General features: G+C 49.3%; 1 protein-coding gene across 2 annotated transcripts in view; it reads right to left on the minus strand.

Annotated features, from left to right (window-relative positions):
• Positions 1-9,160: 9,160 nt before the first annotated feature.
• HAGH (hydroxyacylglutathione hydrolase) overlaps positions 9,161-24,608 on the minus strand; it is a 29,057-nt gene continuing 13,609 nt past the window's right edge. For both annotated transcript variants that reach the window (XM_046665407.1, XM_046665406.1), the window contains exons 3-9: positions 24,488-24,552; positions 22,186-22,303; positions 21,092-21,200; positions 17,264-17,367; positions 16,761-16,862; positions 10,017-10,096; positions 9,161-9,468 (exon numbers count right to left, since the gene is read on the minus strand). In XM_046665407.1, the coding sequence (XP_046521363.1) occupies positions 9,369-9,468; positions 10,017-10,096; positions 16,761-16,862; positions 17,264-17,367; positions 21,092-21,200; positions 22,186-22,303; positions 24,488-24,552 (678 nt within the window). In that variant the 3' untranslated portion in view covers positions 9,161-9,368. The remainder of the gene's footprint in view (positions 9,469-10,016; positions 10,097-16,760; positions 16,863-17,263; positions 17,368-21,091; positions 21,201-22,185; positions 22,304-24,487; positions 24,553-24,608) is intronic.

Consider the following 24,608-nt stretch of genomic DNA (forward strand, 5'->3'; position numbering starts at 1 on the left):
CTCCTACCGATTTTCTATTTGTCAGTCTGATTTATAAGACGTTTAAAAAAAATCATATCCTGGTCACAAGCCCTCTCTCAGGTGCGTGTGGCCAGTGTTTTCTCCTGCTCTGTGGTTTGTCTTTTCAGTCTCTTTGTCAAGATTCTGGTGAGAGTTCTTAATTTTAATGTGGTCTCATAGGTGTTCCTTAAATGTTACATCTTGAACTTGATTCCTCAAATACCAACAATAAAGATGGAAAAATTCCACCAGTTTTTTTAATGTAGGTCAATTTATGCAGCCCTTCGTGGTTTCCAGTCCTGTTTGGCAGATGCGCTTGCGTCTCCTCCTGAACCATCCTGCAAACAGTTGTTGCTCCCCTTTTACCTCGACCCCTGCGCGCCCCATTCTCCCTCACCCACTTCTGCGAGTGTGAGCTGGAACTCAACCTGGATTCTTCTCAGCGGGTCACGATTGCCCCCCGCCGTTCGGGGCGCCGGCTCCCCTGCCCTCCCTGCTCTCGGCACCGCCTCTGCGGGACTCCGGGTCCAGATTAGCCGTGGCCCTTCCTGGGCTTGTGGCCTCGCTCACGCTCCACCTGAACCATGGAGGCTTTTCGGTAAGTTGAGGCAACTGGTAGAGCACGTCCTCCCCTCGTCCTCTCCTCCAGGAGCATCGTGCTCCTCGTGGTCCTCTGTTTCCTTAGACGCTGGGAGCAGCTTGTCGAATGTCTAAAGCAAAGCCAGACAGCCGGCTGTGGGCTGAGTTGTTGCCATCTGTGGAGAACCTACCTCTTCACGATGCTGAGTCTCCCCGTCTGTGGACGGGGTGCAATTCCTCCTTCCGTTTAGGGCTGCTTTGGTTTCTCTGGTGTTTTTGTAGATTCCTATGTTATGGTCTTGCATATATTTTTTAGATTTTTTCCTAAATGGTTGTTACTTTTTGATACTGTTATAAATGTTATCTTTTCTCCTCCTTAACTTCATTTTCTCTTTGTCTAGGCTGAAATTTTTTTCAGAAGTATTGGCTAATTAGTTATTAGTATAGTGTTATAAGGTATTAACCCATGTGACTTTACCCAACAATTCTTTTTTCTAAAGCAGCTTTATTGATATGTAATTCGCACACCATAAATTCACCTGTGGTAAGTATACGATTCAGTGATTCTTAGGAAATCTGCAGACTTGTGCAGCCAGACCCGCAATCCAGTTTTAGAACATTCCCATACAACGTGGGCGTTTCTGTCTCCCCTCTTTCACCGAGCATAATGTTTTCAGGGCCCATCCACCTGGTAGCACGTGTCGGTACTTCATTCCTTGTTAAGCTGAGTAGTTCCCGTGGTCTGGATTTGACATGTTGTGTTTATCCATCGCCAGCTGATGGATGTTTGGCACTTCCATCGGGGTTACTGTGAGTGATGTAGCCGTGAAGATTTGGATGAGCCTTCTCGTGTGGACGTGTTTCATTCCTCTCAGGAGTGGAATTGCTGGCTCATATAGTATTTGTGTCTAGCTTTTTAAAAAACTGTTTTCCAAAGTGGTTGTATCATTTTACAAAGTAGGAGAATTCCACTTGTTCCACATCCTCGCCAATGTTTGGTATGGTCGCTTTATTTCACTTTTGGCTATGCTGATTTTGTGTCTCTCTGACGGTCATGCTGAGGACCTTTTCAAGTTTATTGGCCATTCTTATGTCTTCTTTAGTGACATATCTGTTCAAGTCTTTTGCCTATTTGTTTTCTTACTGAGTTCTAAGACTTTATATATTATGGATTATCAGATATAACATTTTCAGATATTTTCCCCAGTCTGTGGCTTGTCTCATTTTTTAAATGTTGTCTTTTGAAGTGCAAAAGTTTATTTTAATGAAGTCCAACTGACTAGTTTTCTTTTATGGTTCATGCTTTTGGTGTGGTGTCTAAGACTCTTTGCCTAACCCAAGATCACAAAGATCTTCTAATCAAGGAATATAGAATATCTTTTCGTTTACGTAGATGTTCAATTTTTTTTTAAGTATACTTTTTGGTGAGGAAGATTGGCCCTGAGCTAACATGTGTTGCCAATCTTCCTCTTTTTTTCCCCCAAAGCCCCAGCACGTAGTTGTGTATCCTAGTTGTAGGTCCTTCTGGCTCTTCTGTGCGGGATGCCACCATGGCATGGCCTGATGAGCAGTGTATAGTTTGCACCACCTGAAATGGCGAACCCTGGGTCACCAAAGCAGAGCACCCAAACTTAACCACTCAGCCATGGGGCCAGCCCCTCCATCTTTTTTGATTTCTCTTAGCAATTTTTGTAGTTTTCAGAGTATAAATCTTGTACTTTTTTGATGCTATTGTGAATGGAATTGTTTTCTTTTTTTCCTTTGAGGAAGATTAGCCCTGAGCTAACATCTGCTGCCAATCCTCCTCTTTTTGCTGAGGAAGACTGGCCCTGAGCTAACATCCGTGCCCATCTTCCTCCACCTTAGGGCCAGCCCAGTGGCGCAGCAGTTAAGTTCGCACGTTCCGCTTCAGTGGCTTGGGGTTCGCCGGTTCAGATCCCAGGTGCGGACATGGCACTGCTTGGCAAGCCATGCTGTGGTAGGTGTCCCACATATAAAGTAGAGGAGGATGGGCACAGATGTTACCTCAGGGCCAGTCTTCCTCAGCAAAAAAAAGAGGAGAATTGGCAGCAGATATTAGCTCAGGGCTAATCTTCCTCAAAAAAAAGATCTTCCACTTTATATGTGGGACACCTGCCACAACATGGCTTGCCATGTCCACATCCGGGATCCGAACTGGTGAACCCCCGGCCACCGAAGCGATAAGTGCGAACTAAACTGCTGCACCACCAGGCCGGCCCTTGGAATTGTTTTCTTAATTTCATTTTCAGATTGTTATTAGTATGTAGAAACGCAGTGGATTTTTCTTATTAATCTTGTATCCCAGGACCTTGCTAAACTCATTAGTTCCAGGTGTCTGTGTGGTCTGGATTCTGTAGGATTAGCTACATAGAGGATCATATCATCTGTGAATAAGGACATTTTCACTTCTTCCTCTCCAGTGTGTGTACTACCTTTTTCTTTTTCTTTCCTTTTTTTGTGCTTTCTGCACGTCTACTACAATGCTGAGTAGAAGTGGCAAGAGCAGACATCCTTGCCTTGTTCCTGACTTTAGGGGGAGGCATTTGGCTGTTCACCATGAATCATGATGCTAGCTGATGTTTTCCATAGATGCTGTGACAGGCAGAATAATGCTCCCAACCAAAGATGTCCATGTCCTTATCCCTGGAATTGTCAATGCCAGGTTATCTGGCAGAGGGGACTGAGGTTGCTAATTGGCTAACCTTATGATATTGAGATTAATGTGGATTTTCCAGGGGGACTGAGGTAGGTGTGAGACAGCAAGTGAAGGACTCAAACCACAGTTGCTGGCTTTTGAAGATGGAGGTAGGCGGTCAGGAGCCAAGGTCTGTGGGTGCCTCTAGCAGTAGGAAAGGGCAAGGAAACAGATTCCCCCACCTGCCCCCCCAGAGCCTCCAGCAGGAACCAGCCAGTGAGACGCAGGCCAGACTTCTGACTTCCACAACTGTTGGATGATAAATTCATGTTGTTTTAAATCGCTGTGTGCTGATTTCATACAGCAGCATCCAGAAATTACCACAGAGGTTATCAGCTTGAGGAAGCTCCCTCCTATTCCTAGTTTGTTGACATTTTTTATCGTGAATGAGTGTTGGATTTTTTCAAATGTTTTTCGGCATCCATTGAGCTGATCTTGTGGATTTTGTCCTTTATTCTGTGGTCTATTACTATAATTAACTTTTGGATGTTTAACCTTGTATTCCTGTAATAAATCCCACATGGTCATGGTGTATGATGTTGCTGTATTTGGGTTGCTAATTTTGTTAAGGATTTTACATCTGCATTCATGAGGGACAGTGATCTCTAGTTTTCTTTTTCTGTGATGTCTTTCTCTGACTTTGGTATCAGGATAACACTAGCTTTGTAGAATGAGTTGGGAAGTGTTCCCTCCTGTATTTTCTGAAAGCTTTTGTGAGTGATTGGTGTTACGGATAGAATGCACTAGTCAAGCCATGTGGGCCTGGGCTTTCCTTTGCATGAAGACTTAAGACTTTTTATTAATTCAGTTTCTTGTTATAGGTCTATTCTGATTTCCTGTTTCCTTTTGAGTCAATTTAAGTGGTTTGTGTCTTTTAGGAATTTGTCCATTTCATCTAAGTTGTCTCATTTGTTGGTATAGAGTTTTCCTAGTGTCCCTTATAAGCCCCTTCTATTTCTATAGGGGTGGCAGTGATGTCTCTTCCTTCGTTTATAACTAAGGGTTTGTCAATTGTGTTGATCTTTTCAAAGAACTAACTTTTGGGTTTTCTGTTTTCTGTTTCACTGATTTTCTCTCTAATCTTTATTCTTTCTTTCCTTCTCCTTCCTCTGGGTTTGTTTCATTTTCTCTTTTCTTTAGTTTCTTTATAAGCCTAGGTTTTTTTATTTGAGGCCTGTCTCCTTTTCTCATACAGATGTTTTAAAGCTATAAATTTCCCTCTAGCACTGCTTTAGCTGCATCTCACAAATTTTGTTATGGTGTGTTTTCATTTTCACTCTTTTTGACCCACATGCTATTTTGAAATGTGGTTAACTTCCAAATATTTCAGATTTTTCCAGACTTCATTCTGTTGTAGATATCTAATTCCACTGAAGTTAGAGGACATACTTTGTATAATTTCAGTCTTTTAAAATTTATTGTGACTTGTTTTGTGGCCTAAGATATGGGGTATCCTGGAGAATGTTCCGTGAGCACCTGAAAAGAATATTGGTGGAATGTCCTATAAATAGGTAGCTTCAGTTGAGTGACAGTGTTCAATCTTCTATGTCCTTGCTGATGTTCCATCTAGTTCTATCAGTTATCAAATGGAATATTAAAATCTCTGATTATTGGTGAATTACCTATTTTTCTCTTCAATTTCTCAAATTCTTTTTCCCCATTGACTGCCCTACCACCCCTGCCCATTCAAACTAAACATGAGGTATTAGTTGCTTCGACAGAGGATTGTTAGAATAGAAATCATAGAAAAAAGAAAGTAATTATTGGTTGTAGAGTTTTAGAAGTCAAGGTTCTAGCCTAAGAATATTTGCTGACAAAGAATTAAAAGAAAAACTCTTTGAGCTAGGGGGCAGGAGAAGGAGTGCTGAAGGAAGTAAGAGAAAGGACCTGGTGTCTTGCCTCCTCTGCCTCAGTGGAATCCCAGGTGGGTTTGAGGGTCAAAGAGCAGAGGTGACCCCGACCTCTGCTAACAGCTGAGCATTCACGCAGACAGAGCCACACAGGGGGAGGGCAGTGTGTGTCCTGGGGGGCTTCCTCTCGGGATCTACAGCCCCTGCACCAGGCTCTCTGCTGGATCCACTGAGATGCAATTCTTTCCCAGGCCTCTGGTGCCCCAGCTCAGAACCAGCATCTGTAGAAGTGGGTGGACCAGGAAAGCCTCTGCTTTTAGTTTTACTGACACATTAATGATTTAAAGTTGCAGATTACTAGAGACGTGGGGGTTGTACAACATTGTGAATGTACTGAATGCCACTGAATTGTACACTCCGTTAACTGTATGTTATGTGAATCTCACCTTCATAAATAAAAATAGGGCCAGCCCAGTGGCATAGTAGTTAAGTTTGTGCACTACACTTCGGCAGCCCAGGGTTTGCAGGTTCGGATCCTGGGTGCAGACCTACACACTGCTCATCGAGCCACGCTGTGGTGGCATCCCACATACAAAATACAGGAAGACTGGCATAGATGTTAGCTCAGGGCCAATCTTCCTCACTATAAATAAATAAATAAGTAAGTTTTAAAAGGTTTGATTGTAAAACACAGTCACTACTAAAATCTAAGTGATTTTATAGCTGGAGAGAAATGTACCACACTGGGACTAGCACAGCACACACAGCAGGTCCGTGGGGCAGCTGTTGAAGAAACAGTGAGGGCCTGGTGAGGCCAGTGTGCTGGAAGACCACCCCGCAAGGGCATGTCCCCAAGGTGGCCACAAAGGGTCAGACTAAACACACAGGGACATGGCTTGGTGAGAGATGGAGCCCCCACAAGGGAAACAGATGACAGAGCAGTCGGGAAATACTTTAAAAATCCTCAGAGGGAAGAGGAGCGTGCTGGTCAGGAATCAGGAACACCTGGGCTGTGTGTATGTTCAGTGGAGTGACTGTGGCCCACCTACACCCCAGCGCGCGTGTCAGGGAAGAAATCAAATGACGAGTCATGTGAGTTCTCTGCACCCTCTTGTGCTTCACACTGGACGCTTCGGGGAGCTTTCGGCTTTCCATTCTTATTAGGAAAGAAGGTGAGAAATCCCTGAGGAGCTGAGAAAGCAGGAGCCCAAACGAGAGGGCAGAAACAGCAGAGAGAGCTGGTCGGAAGGGGCGGGAACACAGATGTCCATGTTAGAGACACAAGGACGTTACAGACCGATTTGAAAACATGGGAAAGAAAGCAGCTTACCAAAAGTGGCTGAAAAGAATAGACATAATAGCCCTATAACCAGGGGAAAATGGAATCGCTAGTTTTAACAATACCCGTAAAATAAAACACCAGGCTCAGACTCGAATTACCTTCTACAAACTCCCAAAGAAGTGAAGACGCTCCACCGCTCCACCACACTTTGTCACTTACCCAAACCAGGCGGACTGCACGAGGAGCTGCTAGCAAAGCGGGTTAGCTCAAGAATATAACGACCTGGCACTGAAAAACTGTTCCTAGAATTCACCGGACCAAAGGAGACTGTGTGACAACATCCAGCTCCCATTCAGAATGGCTCGTAGCAACTGGAAGACTTGCTCAGTGTGATGACAGTGGCTCCTCGGCCCGACCACCAACCGTCAAGGGGACGAGCTGGCCTTCTGTGCTTCCCACTGCCCCTGCCGCTTCCTCCTGGCAACACCACCCCTTGGGCCTTCCTCCTGCCTCATGGCTCCCCAACCTTTGAACGCCCCGAAATCTTGATCTTACTCGCACGTGACGGCACCTGGTCTCCTCGCTTTAGAACTCACCCGCATGCTGGCAGTGTCCTACCATGCATTTCCAGCCTGGACCTTGGCCTGACCTTCCTCTGCCTACTCCAGCCCCACCGGTTGGTTTCACAGGCATCTTAAGCTCAATTGGCCCAAACCTGACCCCACAGGCCTCCTGTGAGGGGCTGTGGCCTCCACCTCAGCTCACACCGGGACCCTCTCCCACCGCCACCCCAGCCCACCCCAGGCTGCTGCCCCCGCCGTGAGGAGGAGGGCCGGCATGGTGGCGCAGGCTGGGCGTTGGGCAGGTTTTTCCTTATGTTCTGGACGTTTTGTAAATGTTTTGTTTCTACTCCTTATTTGACATTAAACGTGCAATCGGGAACACAGGAACTAAGCAGAGCAAAGTGGGATCGTGGTGGATCCTGGTGGGAGAGGGGCCTCTGGGCAGCAGGTTAAGATGAAAACCGCTCACCCTTAGCATGGCCTTTGTGCAGCTGGGGAAGACACGTGGCTGGTGGGAACTGCAGTGACTTCGACGTCCCTAGGGAGGCCCCTGGGGGCAGTGGACACAGCGCCACAGGCCACACGGGACCTTGAGCTCTCCAGGACTTACAGGCATCGCAAAGCCCCGCAGCGTCCTGAGACGCCTGCACAGGTATTTCCACACAGTCGGTGGTCAAAGCCATGAAATGAAGCGTCTAGAAGGACCCGTGCAAACCCCATTCCACGCCACTGCTGCAGAAGCAGGGATGGAGGCTGCTGGTCACAGGGAGCTTTGGCTCCATCTAGAATGTTATAATCCTTGGACAAGAATGGCTCTGATTCTCATGCAACCCTGACATGTCTTGGATTCCCAGCCATATAGCAGCGTGGCCCACACAGGCGGCTGCTCGGTGATGGGAGCCCCAGCTCAGCCAAGGACAGGACCAAAAGGCACTAACACAGTCTTCAGTGAGCGTCATCACAGGACAGACCAATGGGAGACTGAAGTGACAGGCTCAGCGAGCAGAGCCTTCACAGACCCCAGCTCCTGGCACTGTTCTTTGTCACAGATCAAAGCCAGACTGAAAATATGGAAAACCTCCAGATCCAGAAATGAGTTGGTTGGGAAGAAACGCCCCTTGTTCCCTGCAGCCCTCTCTGCCCCTCACTGTCCCCTGGGTCTGGGCCCTGCGTCCTAAGTCTCACCCTTCCTCCTCACACCGTAGGGCCCTGGGTGCCATTGGGACCCACCAGGGCGGCCTCTCCCTGTTCCTCCCCACCCGAGCCTCCCAGCAGCTCTGCCTGGGATGTGACCCGGTGCAAGCAGAGCCCCCCAGCTCTCCCAGGGCCCAGGACCAGCCTGAGCTTGCAGGCTAAGGAGCCACGCCTAGCATGGCAGCTTCCCGGGGCCTCTTTCAAATTCCCACAGGAGGAAGGATGTGGAGACCTCTCCCTGCTGGGGCCTGAGTGGATGAGACTGTGAGCAGGGCAGCAAGGTGCCCACAGTGGTGTGTGACAGCCATGTGGGTGACCGAAGACGCGTGTCCTGCCATCCCTCCCTTCAGCTCTCTTAGCCACACGAGGCACAGTGTCCCACATAGGTCCCTGGGAACATCCCCAGGACAGGCCAGCCTCCTCAGGGACAAGGTGTGCCGAGCTCAGAGCTCCGTGGGCACCACATGACAGAGGCTCCCAGCCCGCGCGCCCTGGCCCGGCCCCCGGCAGGCCCTGCGGAGGAAGGCGGCTCTTCACCACTGCCCAGCCTCCAGCCTCTGGCCTCCGGCCTCACGCACAGCTGTGCTCCGTCCACGAACTGCTCGCTGCCCCAGCCGAGGTAGGTACTCAAGGCCGGACCCAGCCTCCACGTCAACACACAAATGCTCTGCGAAGACGCTGACACAGGACCTCTGAGGATGACTTCCTCTAGAGGCAGCTGGGGGAGGGGGGAGGAGGAGGAGGAGGAGGTGGGCGCAACACCAGGTATCTCCCTGCAGTGCCAGGAAAATGAGGGGCGAGCACCCCCCGACCCCCCTGGGGTCCCTGTTCTGGTCAGCATGGACTTGAGGGGGGTGACAGCAGGGACGTGCGGTCCGGGCAGGGAAGGGGACAAGTCTTGTTGGGGCATCATGTAGGGGGTCACATGGGGGCCCCAGGAAAAGGCCAGAGAGAACACACAGTCTGCAAGCGGAGCTTCCAGGGATAAGCGCTTCCTAGCTGCTTCTCTTATAGACACGCGTTAGCACATTTGATAACACAAGCAGAGGGCTCTGAAGTTAACTTGAGATTAAACCAGGACTGAATCGCCACACTTCCAGCAGGAAATTCACCTGGAACATCTGACACCCAAATGCGCCTGAAGGCGGGGCAGCAGCCATGGGCGCCCAGGCCCCGCAGCCGCCTCAGTCCCGGGGCACCTTGAAATGGTCCTTCTCTTTGCGGATGGCCCTCATGGTGGTCACAGGGTCCGTCTCACCCGCATGCTGCTGCACAGTCTTCTCCCTGTGGAAGCCGAGCGCCAGGCTGCAGGCTGCACACTGCACCTGCCAGGCCCACCACCCCTCCCAGGGCACCAGGGAGGAAAGGAGCCCGGAGAAGTCAGGACCTTCTTAGAATGAAGTGCGACAGCCAATGGCCAACTTGGGTGTTCCTCACTGTGGAAGACATGCTGGCCGAGCCTAGTCCCGCCAGCGACCCAGAGAGTGGAGACACCAACTCCACACTGGTGTCTGGCACTGCCCAGGTGGCACAGCACCACAAAGCTCTCTGAGAACCCACCTGGCCTGCCTAAGGGACCTTGGCCATGGTTAGAGAGGACCCCAGGCCCTTGCCAGCATGCCAAGGGCACTGGCTTTTAACTCACCCCTGACTTTTAAGAAAAAGTGTCTGATTCTTTGGCTACAGTTAATAAAGATTTCAGGGCAGTCTCCTCTAGCATTTGGGATCTTCAGAAGGAGTTTCAATGAGCGGACATTGTTCAGCTGTGCTCGAGGGAAGCAGAGGCGAAGACGCCCCAGGATGGGGTGGCGCCCCTCCCACGACACCCTCACCTCACTCTCATGAATGGGTTGTAGGTGAACTCCTCCGCTATGGTGGACGGCACTGTGGGCTCCCCGATACTGTACTTTTCCTGCAAAAGAAACAGATCACTTTAACACGGAAACTTCTAACAATGACATTTCAGAATACCTTCTAGCGATCTTGCAACATCCTCTGACTGAGAAGGCAAAGTGAGCAGAGTCAGGTCAGTGCAAGGACTTGTAGACGTGAGTGTTGAGCTGCCAGTGACAACCCGGCCCTCCTTCCCTTGCTAGCCTGGGGATGGAGGGGGACATGGAGCTTTCTTTTTATGAATATGAAGTTTATGTTTTACATTACAGAAGTAATAACCAGCAACAGTGCAGAAAACACAAAAAAGAAGAAACGCCCACAGCTACACCCCCAACACAGCATGTGGGTTGTGCACAGCACAGCTGGGAAGCAGAGCAAGGCGACAGGTGCCTGGGTTCCCTCCTCTGGGATGAGAGCCCCCTGGAAGGCGTGGTGAGCTCTCATCACAGGTTGGTTGGGCAGGGCTTCCCCTAGAGCTCTACCCTTCCCGCAGCCCCTGCCCTTCTACTGCCAGGCTAACCTGGAGGGCCACAGGGCCAGAGCTTGGACAGTAGCTGTCAACACCCACACCCAGGCTTCCTGACCACTGGGGGCCCTTGGACCAAGGGTCCTGATCCCACCCCTTGATCCCTTGAGCAGTGGCATCAAGAAGTAATCCTTCAACCGCTGGAGGTGTGTCGAGTAGGGGTCTGGTGGGAGGTCAAGATGAAAGCTTATTGCTAATTTCTGATCTTTCCCTTCTGGTGAGAATAAGCTTAGAATGTTTTATAATATTCCTTGTGCTTCCTCCAGTATTCTCACTCATCCTAAGAAATCTTCCACGTCCTATGGGGAAAGATTAACTCTCCTAAGGGTCATTTTAAAACAGGGCCTTCCATGTGTAGATGGGGGAGTGTAAACTGTCATAATCTTTTGGATTATTTATTGAGTGTTAACATGTAGCAATGTTTCCTACAGAAGCATGAAGCATGCAGAAACGTGAAGACTTAGGTATGAGGATGTGCACTGCAGCACAGTTCATAGGAGCAAAAAAAATTAAAAACTCTAAATGTCCTCCCCAGTGGGATCAGTAAAATGATTTATGGTGACATCCATGCATTAGTATATTTTGCTTACTAAAAAGAGTGAAAGTAAGATGGATGGCTAGACAGTAAGAAGTATAGTAAGATGTTAATAGTAGAAAGTGGATGTTGTATATATGAATGTTCACAATGCAAATTCCTTCAACTTTTCTATATGTGTGAACATTCTCATAATAAAATGTTGAAAAGACTAAAAAAGTTTACCACAATTCAATATAACCCATGTGTCAAAGAAGAAATTACAAGGGATATTTTTTAAATATTTCGAATTGAAGATAATGAAAATACAATGTATCAAAGTTTGTGGGATGCTGCTAATGCAATACTTAGGGGTAAGTTTTTAGCTTTAAATGCTTATATTAGAAAAGAAGAAAGGTCTAAAAATCAATGACCTTGGGTTCCATTTTAAGAACCTATAAAAAGAAGAGCAAAGTAAATCCAAAGCCAGTAGAAGAAGGAGTTAAAAAAGATTAGAGCAGAAATCAGTGCAAGGGATAAACAAACAAGGAAAGCTAAGGGAAATTTGTTCTTTTAAAAGATCAACAGAATTGATAAAAATGACGAAGAAAAAGAACACAAATTGCCAACATCAGACATGAAAGAGGGGCCATCACAACAGATCCAACAGATATTGGGTGGGGGGGATTATACTGATCTAATTGAATTAAAAGTAAAAACTAAAACTTCCAAAAACAAAAATAGGAGACTTTTTTTGACCTTGGGAAAAGCAAAGATTTCTTAGATTGGAGACAAAAGGTATGAAACATAAGAGAAAATTAATATACTGGACTTCATCAAAATTTAAAATGTTTGCTCTTCAAACGGCATTGTTGAGAAAATAAAAGGCAAGAAACAGAACGGTAGAAGCTATTCACAATACATATATCTGACAAAGGACTTGTATCCAGAATATACTTTAAAAAATCTTATTATTCAATAACAAAAAGACAATCCAGTTTTTTAAATGGGTTTGACACTTGAACAGACTTGAACTAACACCTCACAAAAATGGCCAATAAGCACTTAAAAAGATGTTCAACATTGTTAGGCACTGAGGAAGAGCAAATGAAACCAATAAACTCATTAAAATGACTAAAATTTAAAAGGTTGACAGTACCAAGTGTTGGTGAGGATGTGGAACAACTGGAACTCTAGTACTTTGCTAGTACTAATGTAAAATAATACAGTCACTTAGGAAAACAGTTTAGCGGTTTCTTTACAAGTCAAACATACACATAACATAGCCCAGCCATTCCACTCCTAGGTGTTTAGTCAAGATAAATTAAAACATATGTCACACAAAGACTTGTACATAAATGACCATAGCAGTTTTATTCACAATAACCAATAACTGGAAGCAACACAAATGTCTATCAACAGGTGAATGGATAAACAAAATGTGGTATCTCCAAACAACTGACTACTATTCAGCAATAAAAAGGAACTACTGAAACATGCAGCAACACAAATGAATCTCAAAATCATTCTGCTGCGTGAAAAAGAGATAGAAGAGTACATATTGTGGAGTTTCATTTATATAAAATTCTAGAAAATTCCACTAGGGTCTAGTGGCATGCAACAGATCAGTTGTCTGGAGCCAGGGCAGAGAGAATGAGGCATGAGAAAGCTTTCGGGGGTGATGGAAATGTTCTGTATCTTAATTTTAGTGGTAGTCATTTATTGGTAAATACGTGTCAAAATTCACTCAATTGTTCACTTTAAACTGATGCAGTTTATACGTGTGAAGTAAACCTGAACAAAGGTGCTATTAAAAAAGGGAACAGTATGAAAACTATGTCAACAAATTTGAAAACTTTGATGAAATGGAAAAATTCATTGAAAGACACAAGTTACTAACAAAAATGACTCAAGAAGATATAAAAATCTAAGAGTCCTACACAAATTAAAGACATTAATTCATAACAAAAACAATCTTTCCACAAAAAGAAGTTAATGTCCAGATGGCTTCATCAGTGAATTCTAACAAACATTAAAGGAAGAAATCATAATAATCATGGAAAAACTCTTTCAGAAAGTAGAAGGAAACACTTTCCAACTCATTTTATGAGGCCAGCTTACCCTGATATTAACACCAAAAACATTACAAGAAAATAAAAATACAGATCAACATCCCTTATGAACACAGACATAAAAATAGACTCTAGCAACGTAATACACCAAGATTAAGGTTTATCCAGAAAGCAAGGTTGGTTTAACATTTGAAACCAATTGATGTACTCCCCTATACTAATAGAGTAAAAGAGAAAAAACATAACAGAAGAAGAAAAATCATTTGAAAAAATTAAACACCCACTTATGATAAAACTCTCAGAAAACCAGGAATATAAGTGAACTTCATCAACCTGATAAAGAGGATCTTACAAAAAACCCACAGCTAGTATCATACTTAATGGTGAAACACGGAATGCTTTCCCCCTAAGACTGGGAACAAGCCAAAGATGTCCACTCTCACCACTTCTATTTAATGTTGTACTGGCGAGCTTAGCCAGTGCAATAAGACAAGAAAAATAAATAAAAGACATAGAGATTGGAAAGGAAGAAATAAAGCTCTGTCTGTTCATTGATGACATGATTGTGTGCTAAGGAATCTAGGAAAAAGATGCTAGAATAAGTGAGTTTAGCAAGGTCACAAGAATACAAGGTCAAATACAAAAATAAAGTATATTTATAAAGACTATCAACAAATAATCATTTATAATAGAATCCAAAAACATGAAGTCCTTAAGGATACGTTTAACAATATGTGTAATTTCTTTAACACTAAAAATTACAAAGTATTGCTGAGAAAAACTAAATACTTCAATAAATGGAAAGCTATAGCATATTCATGGAAAGACTTAATATTGTTAAGATCTCAATTCTCTCCATGTCTTTTGTTACAACATAGTTCCAATTAAAAGCCAAGCTGACTTTTTTGTAGAAATTTAGATGATCCTAAAACTCATATGGAAATGCAAAAGACTTAGAAGAGCCAAAACCACTTTTGAAAAAGAATAAAGTTAGAGGATTTATACTACCTGATTGCCAGACTTATGATAAGCTATAGTAATCAAAGTGTATAACTGATGCAAGGATAAATTATATCGATCAACAGAACAGAATAGAGAGTCCAGAAGCAGGTTCGTGCCTACATGGTCCATTCTATTCTGCAAAGACACCAAGGTAATCCAATGAGGAAAGGACCGTCTTTTCAACAAAGGTGCTGAGCAACTGGGTGTCAATATGCAAAAAAAGTGACCTTCTCTGACTTTACACCACACACAAACATTGACTTGAAATGGATCATTGACCTAAACAAAAATCTATATAAACATAAAAGCTGAGACTGTACAACTTCTAGAAGGAAACATGGGCAAAAGTCTTTGTGATGTAGAGGCATGTAAATATTTCTTAGATAAGACACAAAAAGCATAAAAAAATTAATAAACAGAACTTCACCAAAAGTATAAACTTTTATTCTTTGAAAGACACTGTTGAGAAAATGGAAAGGCAAGCCACAAACTGGGAGAAAATATTTGAGGTATATATCTGACAAAGACTTGTTTCTAGAATATATAAGGAATTTTTACAACTCAGTAAGAAGACAACTCAATTTTTTAAATGGACAAAAGATTTGAACATACACTTCACAAAAGACAACATATAGAAGGCCAATAAGCATGTGAAAAGACACTCAATTTCATTAGCCATCAGAGAAATGTAAATTTTAAAACCACAGTGAGATACCACTACACACCTATTAGAATGACTAAAATTTAAAAGATCAACAAGAGGCTGGCCCCATGGCGTAGTGGTTAAGTTCAGCGTACTCTGCTTTGGAGGCCTGGGTTCACAGGTTTGGATCCTGGGCGTGGACCTCCACCACTCATCAGCCATGCTGTGGTGACAACCCACATATAAAGTGGAGGAAGATTGGCACAGATGTTAGCTCAGGGCTAACCTTCCTCAGCAAAAAAAAACAAAAAATCAATAATCCTAAGTGTTGGTGTGTGTGGAGCAACTGAAACTCATAGACATTGCCGGTGGAAATGCCAAATGGTACAATAAATTGGAAAACAGTTTGGTAGTTTCTTAAAAGTTAAACATACACTTACCATACCACCCAGCAATTCCACTCCTAGGTATGCACCCACACGCGATGAAAACATGTGTCCACACAAAGACTTGCACACAAACGTTCATAGCAACTTTATTTGTAATAGCAAAAAACTGGAAATAACCCAAGTGTCCATCCACAGATGAGTGGATAAACAAATTGTAGTATATCCATATGAGACACTACTCAGAAATAAAAGAGAACACAATGAATCTCAAAACATGAATGCTGAGCAAAAGAGGCGGACACAACAGAGTAACGTTATAGGCCACCTTTTGTATGAAACACTAGAAAGGAGTAATCTATCATGACAGAGCACGTGAGCAGTTGGGGGCCTGAATAGGAAAAGGCAAGGGAAGCTTTTGGGGAGCGGAATGTTCTGTCTCTTGATTGTGGTGGGGGTTACCCGGATGCACACCCTGTCAGAATTCGCTAAACTATATACTTTCACACAGAACAGGTAAGTTTTACTGTATGTAAATTATCCTCAATAAAGACTCGTTTTTAAAAAGCAGATAACTGGGAAAAGAATGAGTCCAATATGTATGGATTGCTATGGAAAGAGCACTAAGATGTGTTAATTGAGAAGGAAGCCACAAAACAATAAGTATAATTTTTTATATTAAGAAAAGTTTTCATATATACACACTGTAAAAAAATGGGATAATATTTATCAACTGATTGATTAAGGTAGTGTTTGAATTTTTATAAGTACTATTTTGTAAGCCCACCCCCAAAAATTGATAAAATATGCTCAACAAAAACAGGTGATCTGTTAAAAAAACAAAACTCTACGAGGTGGTGTTGCTCACCGAGCTCAGCAGAAGGGAGCCTGGCACCTGCGGCCTCCCGGGTGCATGTGTTTCCTACTGACACCATTTCTCAGTGACTGTAGGGGCACACAGCCCCCGAGTCCAGCGGAAACTCCTCAGCCCAGCCACCCGCAGCAGCATTCCCAAACCCCCACAGAAGATGCCTCCAGGACCCCAAGCCAGGCCCTGGGCTGAGCTGCGCAGCACAGTGGGAGCCAGCACATCGGGAGCCCTGGCTGAAATAAATGCCTTGCAGACAAGCAGCCTCCAGGTGAATTCCGCCACTCTGAGGAGAGTGCAGGGGCAGTTTCCCCAGACAAGGAGGCTGAGGTGGTGCCACACGGTCCCTCCAGACCGTGCAGCCCAGGACGTGGGAAACAGGCTGGGGACCTGCAGCTTCGGCCTTGCCTGGGCGCTTGCTGGAAATGCAGAATCCCAGGCCCAGCCCGGACCCATCGAGTCAGAAAGGATCTTAGCGAGACAACCAGGGCTCCCTTGAGCAGTTAGCTGGGCTGGTCTAAAACCTGACTGATTCACCAGCCCAAGGAGCACTTTCTGCCCACTCTGGGGATAGCACTGTCAGTGCCAGGGACCCGGACCCTCTGTGCACCCAGGGAAGTCACTTCACAGTGACTGTCCCACAGGATGTGCCCCGGAGCACATCCCACTCACCTTGGCCCAGGCCAGTTTCTCCTGAATGGCGGCATTGTTGGGCTCCACGTGGCGAGCGAACTTGAGGTTGTTGATGGTGTATTCGTGGCCACAGTACACTCTCTGGGAAAAAGCCAAACCTGTGAGCTCTGAAGAGACTCATTAATCGGCCCTCAAACCCCTCAGAGACAGGATGGTGGGGCCCCGGGTGGGGTCCAGCCAGCAACACCCATGGAGATGTCCCTTAGGGCAAGGACACTTCTTGCGTGTAGGTTAAACAACAATAAAGAGTACATTAGAAGAGGAACCACGCTCCAGAGGAAATGCCTCTGCCCTCCCGCTCTTGCCAACATGCAGGAGAGGCCTGTGTGGCCACAGTGGGGGAGCCAGGCTGTGAGGGCTGACGGCTCCGAAAGGAGCCAGGATGGCGGTGAGGGGACAGAGCACGCAGGCGGTGTCCTCACAACGCCCTAGTCATGGTGAGCTTGATGGCGGGTGGCCCAGGGAGTGGCGGGGCTGCCTACTGTGTCTGGAGGGAGCCGGCCCAGGACCTCGAGCAGGGCTTTGTACATCTCATCTGCCGTCCCTTCATAGAACTTCCCACAGCCGGCCACAAACAAGGTGTCACCTGAAAAACAGCACAGCCATGAGCAGCGGAGGGACCACCAGCAGGATGCATCTCCTTGAGGGGCTAAGTTCAGCTCCCAGACAGTGCTGACCACCCCACAGTCCATGGGCTGCACCCACAGCCAGGGCTCCGCTCTGAGCCCTGGGCTGACCAGGGCCCAGCCCCGGCCCCGACCTCCACCCAGGTGCCCGACAGGACCTGAAGACGACCCACAATGCTCATTCCCCACGCTCCCCAGACCTTTTCCCTCAAGCCTCACTAACAAGCACCACCAGCCCCCCAACAGCTGTTCAGATCCAAACCTTAGGGTCAGCCTGACTCCTCCCTTCACTGCCCAGTCCTATCAGCTGTAGCTCTGAGGCCCCCAAAACTAAGCCCTTCTCCCCACCTGCCCAGCAGCCCCCTCCCAGGCCCAGCCTCCTGTGTCTTCCCTTATCCCCAGCAGCCAGCACCATCCTATAAGAGCACCCCCTGTGATCTCACCAGCCTCTGCCTCGGCCCTCCAGGAGCCCCGCACGAGGTACCACAGCCCACAAGGCGCCTCGAGATGTGGACTTGCTGCCATCCACTCAGCCCTTTCCTGCCTCAGCCCTTTAGACGATGTCCCCTCCACCTGACACCTGTCAGGTCTCTATGCATTGCTGCTTCCTTCCCCTGGGGATCTTCCCCGAGAATGGGCTCTGTGCCCAGTGGAAACCCAAGGCGCATTTGTTCTCCAGGTCCCTGTGGTGGGCAAAGCCTGGGGCCCCCCAACATTGCATGACACTCTTCCTCCATCAGCACTTGCCAGGCCTCTTCCCAGGGAGCCCCGGCCCACACCCCAGAACCATGGAGCTGTCCCAGGTAGGAGCCGAGGCCCACCGGGTGGGCGTGGTGCAGCACTGCCCCCTCAGAGCAGGACAACAGGATGAGGTAGAAGGGCAGCCTGCGACAGAGGACTGGGGCCCTGCCCCTGAAGGACCATACAACCTCAAATCTGGGGACCAGCAAGAGGCCAAGGAGACCCCAGAGGAGGATGGGCCACGCAAAGGTGCAGGAGGCTGAAGGGTCTGGCCCTCCCTCCAGGGACAAGCAGCACCTACTATTTCCAAGCCCAGGAACTTCACGGGCCTCCTGCCATCAGGGGGAGCCAGCCTGGGCCTCCTCCTTTTGGGGGCCGCATCCTCACTGGCAGCATCACAGCACCAAGGACAACTGAGAGACCTGGGGACCTACAGGCCTCCCCTGGTGGCCAAGACGGCTGTCCTCCTGCACCCCCAGCCTCCCACTGTGCCCCTCTCACCCTCCAACATCATCTGCCCTTATCTGGGGGCGTCCCACCTCCTTGGCAGGCCTCTCCTCCCCCACAAGCTCTGCAGAGCCAGCCTGCCACTCTCCTCTCCACACGCCGCCAGACTTAGCCCAAGGTTCTAGCATCCACTGTGGCCTCCCCTTCCCGGCCACCTGAGCTGCTCCCGTGGCCTCGGCACTCACTGCCATGAGCTGGGGTCCCAAATCTTAGGTCCCAGACCACAACCTCTCAAACACAGAGGCCCCACTGGGTGACATCGCCGCACCCTGCTTTCACACCCAGGCCCGTACCCCAGGCCACCTTCCTCTCTTCCTCCCTGTCCATCAGCACCCAGTCCTGCCCACCCCATCCCAGGCTGCAGCCACACGCTTTTCTGGGCTGTGGCCTCCTCCACTTATGTTCTCTTCCCTCGGCTCAGCTGGCCCCAGAGGGGAAGGGAGTGTGGCCCTGGGTCACTCAGAGCTGGGCCTGGGGACTCCGATCACCTCACCTCTGGATGCTGCAGGTTCCTCGGCTGTGCACACACAGGCCAGCCAGGGCCCTGCTGGTCCGTCTGTTTCCCACACCATTAGTCCTCACCGTCAATGTCCCAGACACCTTCACTTCACCACGAGGACACCAAACCATTTCCACATATTTTTTACAAAAGTTACCAACAAGACAGGGCACTCCCCTGCCAGCTGCTCTCACTTAGACGATAGGCACAACACGTGCAGGGCACGGTTCAGGGTCAGTGTCCGGCGGCAATCAGCCCACCACACACCTTCCAAAGCGGGGCGTGGCTTCTGATATGGGCACAGTCCCAAGGGTGCCCGCCTCTCTCGTGGGGTCATCCCTACAGGCCTGCACGCTCCCCAGGTCCTGACAACCCGAGAGCAGGCACTGCCATCCCACCTGCCTGCTGGGCAGACCGACGTCCAGTGGTTGACACGGCATAGTAAGAGGAGCGTGGACGTGCTGGAGTTTACCAGGCCAGGCAGAATTTCCCACCTCTCACCTCACGCCCATCACCACTCGGGGCGGGGGACAGGCCACTCACAGCACTCACGCAGGCGCACAGCATCGAACATGGGCCAGTTCACCTGCTCCAGACTATGGTACCACGAGGCGCATCATGAGCCCCGGGGTGCCCACAACATGCCCAGGGTCCCAGAACCTGCGCTCGGGCCTCAGCTCAGAGCCGGCACTGCCGGCCACTGCAGGGCAGACACTGCAAACGGCTGCGCTTCTTCAAATCAGCTTAGACTTGGGATAACTATGGATTTACAGACAAGCTTCAGAGACGGTTCAGAGGCCCCTACGCACCCCTCTGCTTCATGTCAACATCCGACGTCACCTGGTGCACTTATTGAAATGAGGAGCCTGCCTCCGCACGTGCTATTCAGTCCACCCCACTGAGGCCTCCATGCAGAGCCCCCACGAATGCCCTCCTTCCCACTGCAGGCCCCACTCCAGCCCACCCTGCATCTAGATGTCGTATTTTCAAACAAACTTTTGCTGCAGTTATAACATCAAGATTGTGACTGACATCTCTGGAAGACTCAGAGCTTAAAAACTGTCCATAGTCACTGAAAAAGGTAACGAAGGGGGGACCTCCGCACACCAACAGCCCTGCTCTGCTCGGGCTAACGCACTCCCAGCTGTTCCCACTCATCCACGGCCAGCTGCTCGCGTCACCCTGAATGCCCAGACATCACACAGCTGTTCGCCTCACAGCTTCCCCAAAGAGCACCAGCATTCTTCCATTTTCTCTCAAAAGGGAAAAAGACCTCCAATTGCTGGAAAGGACCATGTGCCCCAACTTGCTGCTCACACAGCCTGACGCCGGGTGGTGCTCCACAAACCTCACAGACAGTCATGGCCACCGCGGCCTGCAGCCACCACCGCTGTCTGAGCTTGTCGGGCCTGCCGTGGAGGGCACCCTGGACAGGGGCTGGCTACAGGACCCAGCTCAGCTCTCAGCCCACAGAGGGATGGGGCAGAATGAGCACTCGGCACACAGGGCGGGTCTGGCTGATTCCACTTGGGGTCTCCCTTGGAGAGTCTCGCTGCCCCCTGCCTTGCCCACCTGTCTGCTTCTGGAGAGGTGGGGGCTGGGACTGCATCCCCACCAGGCAGAGTCTCTCAAGGAAAGACTTGTCCCCTGGGCACCTGACCGTGGTGACCAGGATCAGAGGGAGCACATGGGCCAGCCCCACCAGGAGCACCACTCCCCAAGCCCCACGTCCACCCAGCCTGCCTGTGCCCCGGATGTGTTCGAAGCTGAGCCCCAGGCTCCACCCTGAGGGCTGAGGCCCTCCTGGCACAGTCCTGCTAGTGTGCCTGGTAGGAAGCGCTCTCCTCCTCTGCCCAGAGGTTTTTGAAGACATCCCTAAGGCAAGAGAGTCTTTGCAAAGATTGCCCGACCCCCAGCATACACACCTGAACACTCACCTGTGAACACAGCAGGGGGGTCGGAACTATTGGGCTTGGTCACAAAGTAGCAGATGTGTCCAGAAGTGTGGCACGGTGTCGACAGGCACTTGACGTTCAGAGACCCCACCTTAAACAAAGCACGCACGGGCATGTGCTCCCCACGTGCCAGGGAGCCTGTCCTAAGACCCACAGCATATGGCCCCCTGGCCGGCAAAATTCTCCTCAGACCCTAGGCCCACCCACAGTAGGAGCTCCCAACGAGGATCTGCTGGCTTCCATCTAGCGGGATGTGGATCTTGCTGGTGACCGTGGGACTCAGTCCTTGAGTGTGCCCCCAGGTGCAGGGACCACCCTGGAACCTGATGTTTGCTGGCTGCAAACCCAAAGGGGCTTTGTCTTCTCCCTCAAAATCAGGCCCAATATGAACCAGGAGTCTTGCTAGAAAAGATGGTTCTCCTTCTTAGGTGCTTGGCCTTTGGTTTTCTCTCCCTTCTCTGTCTCCACTTCCCCCTGAACTTTTTACTCAAAAACGTTCAAACCTACAAAATAACTGAAATAAAGATGAACATCTGTGTGACCTTTCCCCAGCTCCTCAAATGCTAATGGTTCCCACATCTGGGGCATGTGCTCTCCCCACCCACACTTGATGTCGCACACAGGCTGACAAATCGCCCCTAAGTACTCCAGCTGCGTCAACTAAGAAAAGGACCTCCTCCCGCATAACCGCACTACCATCCTCACATCCAGAAATTTCACAGTGATGTGAGAATAAGACCCCACCTAGAGTCCATATTTAAATTTCCCCATTGTCTCAAAACTCTGCCTTCCAGCTTCGCCCCGTCCAGCCACCACCTGCACACTTATTTGCTGAGGCAGTCTCAAAAGAGGGGACTGTCCAGGCCCAGGCAGCCCTGAGGCCCTCCATCTACCCACAGGTAAGGCCATCTCCAGAGCCCAAGTGCTCAAGTGCCCCTCTGGGTCCCTGAGGTACAGGAGGGGACAGCCAGGAGGGGGAGGCAGTGTTCCCACGGTGCCCCCTCCAAACACTCTGCTCTAGAGCCTGGAGTCCGGCAGGGCCACATTCAAGCCCATTCTGTTGGCTCATTCCTCACCTGCAGTGTGGACAGGTGCGCGATCTTGTGAGTCAGGGCCCCAATCCGGTCATCACCCCCGTACACCTTTAATCCAGGCTCTAGCTTGATCAGCTTCTCGTTCCCACCAGCATGGTCCCTAGAAATCAAAAAGGAGACCTGGGGCTATGCGATACAAAGGGGGTTTGCTTGCTTTTAAACCCTGACCACACAGAATTTCTGTTTCCCCCAGTTATGTTTCTCAGAAGTAGAAATGCATCTTCCAGCACAGGAAACTGGCTTCTTGTCTGTCACCTGGCTACACTAAAAAGAACATTCTCAGACACCCTGTTCCCAGGTGAAGCACTACCACACCCCTGCCCTGTTGCTGCAGAAGTTTCCGGAGCAGATGAACCAAATCACAAACACCTGGGTAACCCCTAAGCCTGTCATTCCCAAGTTTTGGGCACATCAGAGTCACCTGTAAAAAGCTGACTCCCGTCCCATATCCTGATGCACTTGGCCTGGGGGTGGCCTGCAGGACAGGAGCTCTAAAAGCCCCCAGGAGATTCTGATGCACAGCCTAGTTTGGCACCCACTGCCCTGAGCAGATCCCAAAGCTGTCTTCTAAAACAGCAATGCCTGGCCACCCAAGGGCAATTTGTCGGCCCAGGGACAGGCCAGCACGGAATGACCTCCCAAGGTGACTCTAACGTGCAGCCAGAATTGAGGTGTCTCCTGGACATTCATCCAGGGGCTCCCAACGCTTCCCCGGGTCAGTGTGACCTGCACTTCAGGAAGGGGTCAGGAGAAGAGCTCCACTCTCTGGCCTGTGGGGCCAGAATTAGACCAACGCAAGCCCAGGCAGGGCCCTCAACTCAGGGCAGGGCCAGGAGTGTCCAACATGGGAAGAGCAGCCTTTCCAGGACAAGGCGAGGGTTTTCCTATCGCCCAGGCACACCTGCCCCTCACCATACATCCACCTCCAGCCTCCTCCAGAGGGCTGAGATAACAGGAGGCCCACCGGCTGCTCCTCTGCCCTTGAGGGCTGATACACATGGGAGGGTCAGCAGAGGCCTCAGCATGCCCATCCTCCGCACACCCATCGCTGATCTGTGACAACGTCAGGGCCACCACCCATAAGTGGGAGGGAGGCGGGGGCCCCGCCCTGGAGCTCCGTTTAGGGCTTGGTTTAGCGTTTTGTTCTAGCACAAACATCAGGTGTGGAGAACGACACTGAAGCAGCGCTGTGTCAGAAAAGCAGCCTTGGACGTGGGGGTGACTTAGGTGGGAGAGAGGCATACTGTGACAGGCTTGGGACAGGAAGTGGAGGCTCCTGCAGCCACACAGAGGGCGCCGGCGGAGGGGCGTGGATTTCCTGAAAGAAAGAGCGGCAGCTCTAAGTAGCACAGGCCAAGGAGAGGCTGCACATGCCCATCCCTAACGCGTTCAGGAATTAACACCTGATGCCCCAGAGGCTAAGCAACCTAAACATTCTCAGTCACTGAGTTACATCAACCAAGAAGTTCCCACCATTGAATAAAGTTTCTCAAACCACGGCCATCTGATACGCCCGTCGAAAAGACACGGAAGGCCTCATTTTACCACGAGGACATGCCCCCAGCTCTGCACAGGCTGGGCCACGGCAAGATGCCACAGGTTCAGGTTCAAAGACACTGGCTGCCCTTGGGCAGTTATTTGAAAAGAAAATTCAGACCCAAATGAACATCTTTTTCTAGGTTTGAAGAGCCTCAAAAGTTTCAAAAACCCAAAAGAAGGGCTTGGGCAGGCAACTCTATCCTAAAACCCAAACACGCATGCTTTTTTCATCCTTTAGCCTTCACATATCAAAAAACCCACAACCTCTCCAAATATGGCTGCTTGACTTTTAAAAGCACTAACATCTAGACTAGTTTATTCCCTGACATCAAAGCCAACTTTTCATCACACAAGCCCAAGAGCTTTCAAAGACGCTGCTGGAGGCCCGTCTGTGGCCACAGGATCCACAGCACAACCATCTCTTCATGGAGCCCCCAAGTCACCAGACCCTGTCACCAGGGCCGAGGGCAGCAGCACGGAGGCCAGTGCCCGAAAGCCTTCTCAGTATCCCCCTAGGGGCCGACTTCAGCCGCACAGTAGACACAGCTGTGGGGGAAAAGACTTTCCAAGGCTCCAAGTCCCGGGGTTAGAAGTGACCCAGGCTCCCCGATGAGGGAGGGCCCAGAGAGCCTGCAGTGCCCCGGCCGGCCCAGCCAACGGGCGTCTTCAGGGTGCACGTGGCACAGAGCCGTCAGGCCCAAGCAGCTCTGCTGGCGTGGAAGAAGTTGGCCTCCAGAGCACTTACCAGTGGTGGTGGGTGGTGAGCACTGTGGTCAGCTTCACGCCGTGCTTTTTCACTGTTTCCACAACCTGCAAGCAGATGTGAGGCAGGACACAGGCCGGGTCACATTCCCAGCACTGATTTG

This window comes from Equus quagga, chromosome 7 (assembly GCF_021613505.1).
Source record: "Equus quagga isolate Etosha38 chromosome 7, UCLA_HA_Equagga_1.0, whole genome shotgun sequence".
NCBI classification, from domain to species: domain Eukaryota; kingdom Metazoa; phylum Chordata; class Mammalia; order Perissodactyla; family Equidae; genus Equus; species Equus quagga.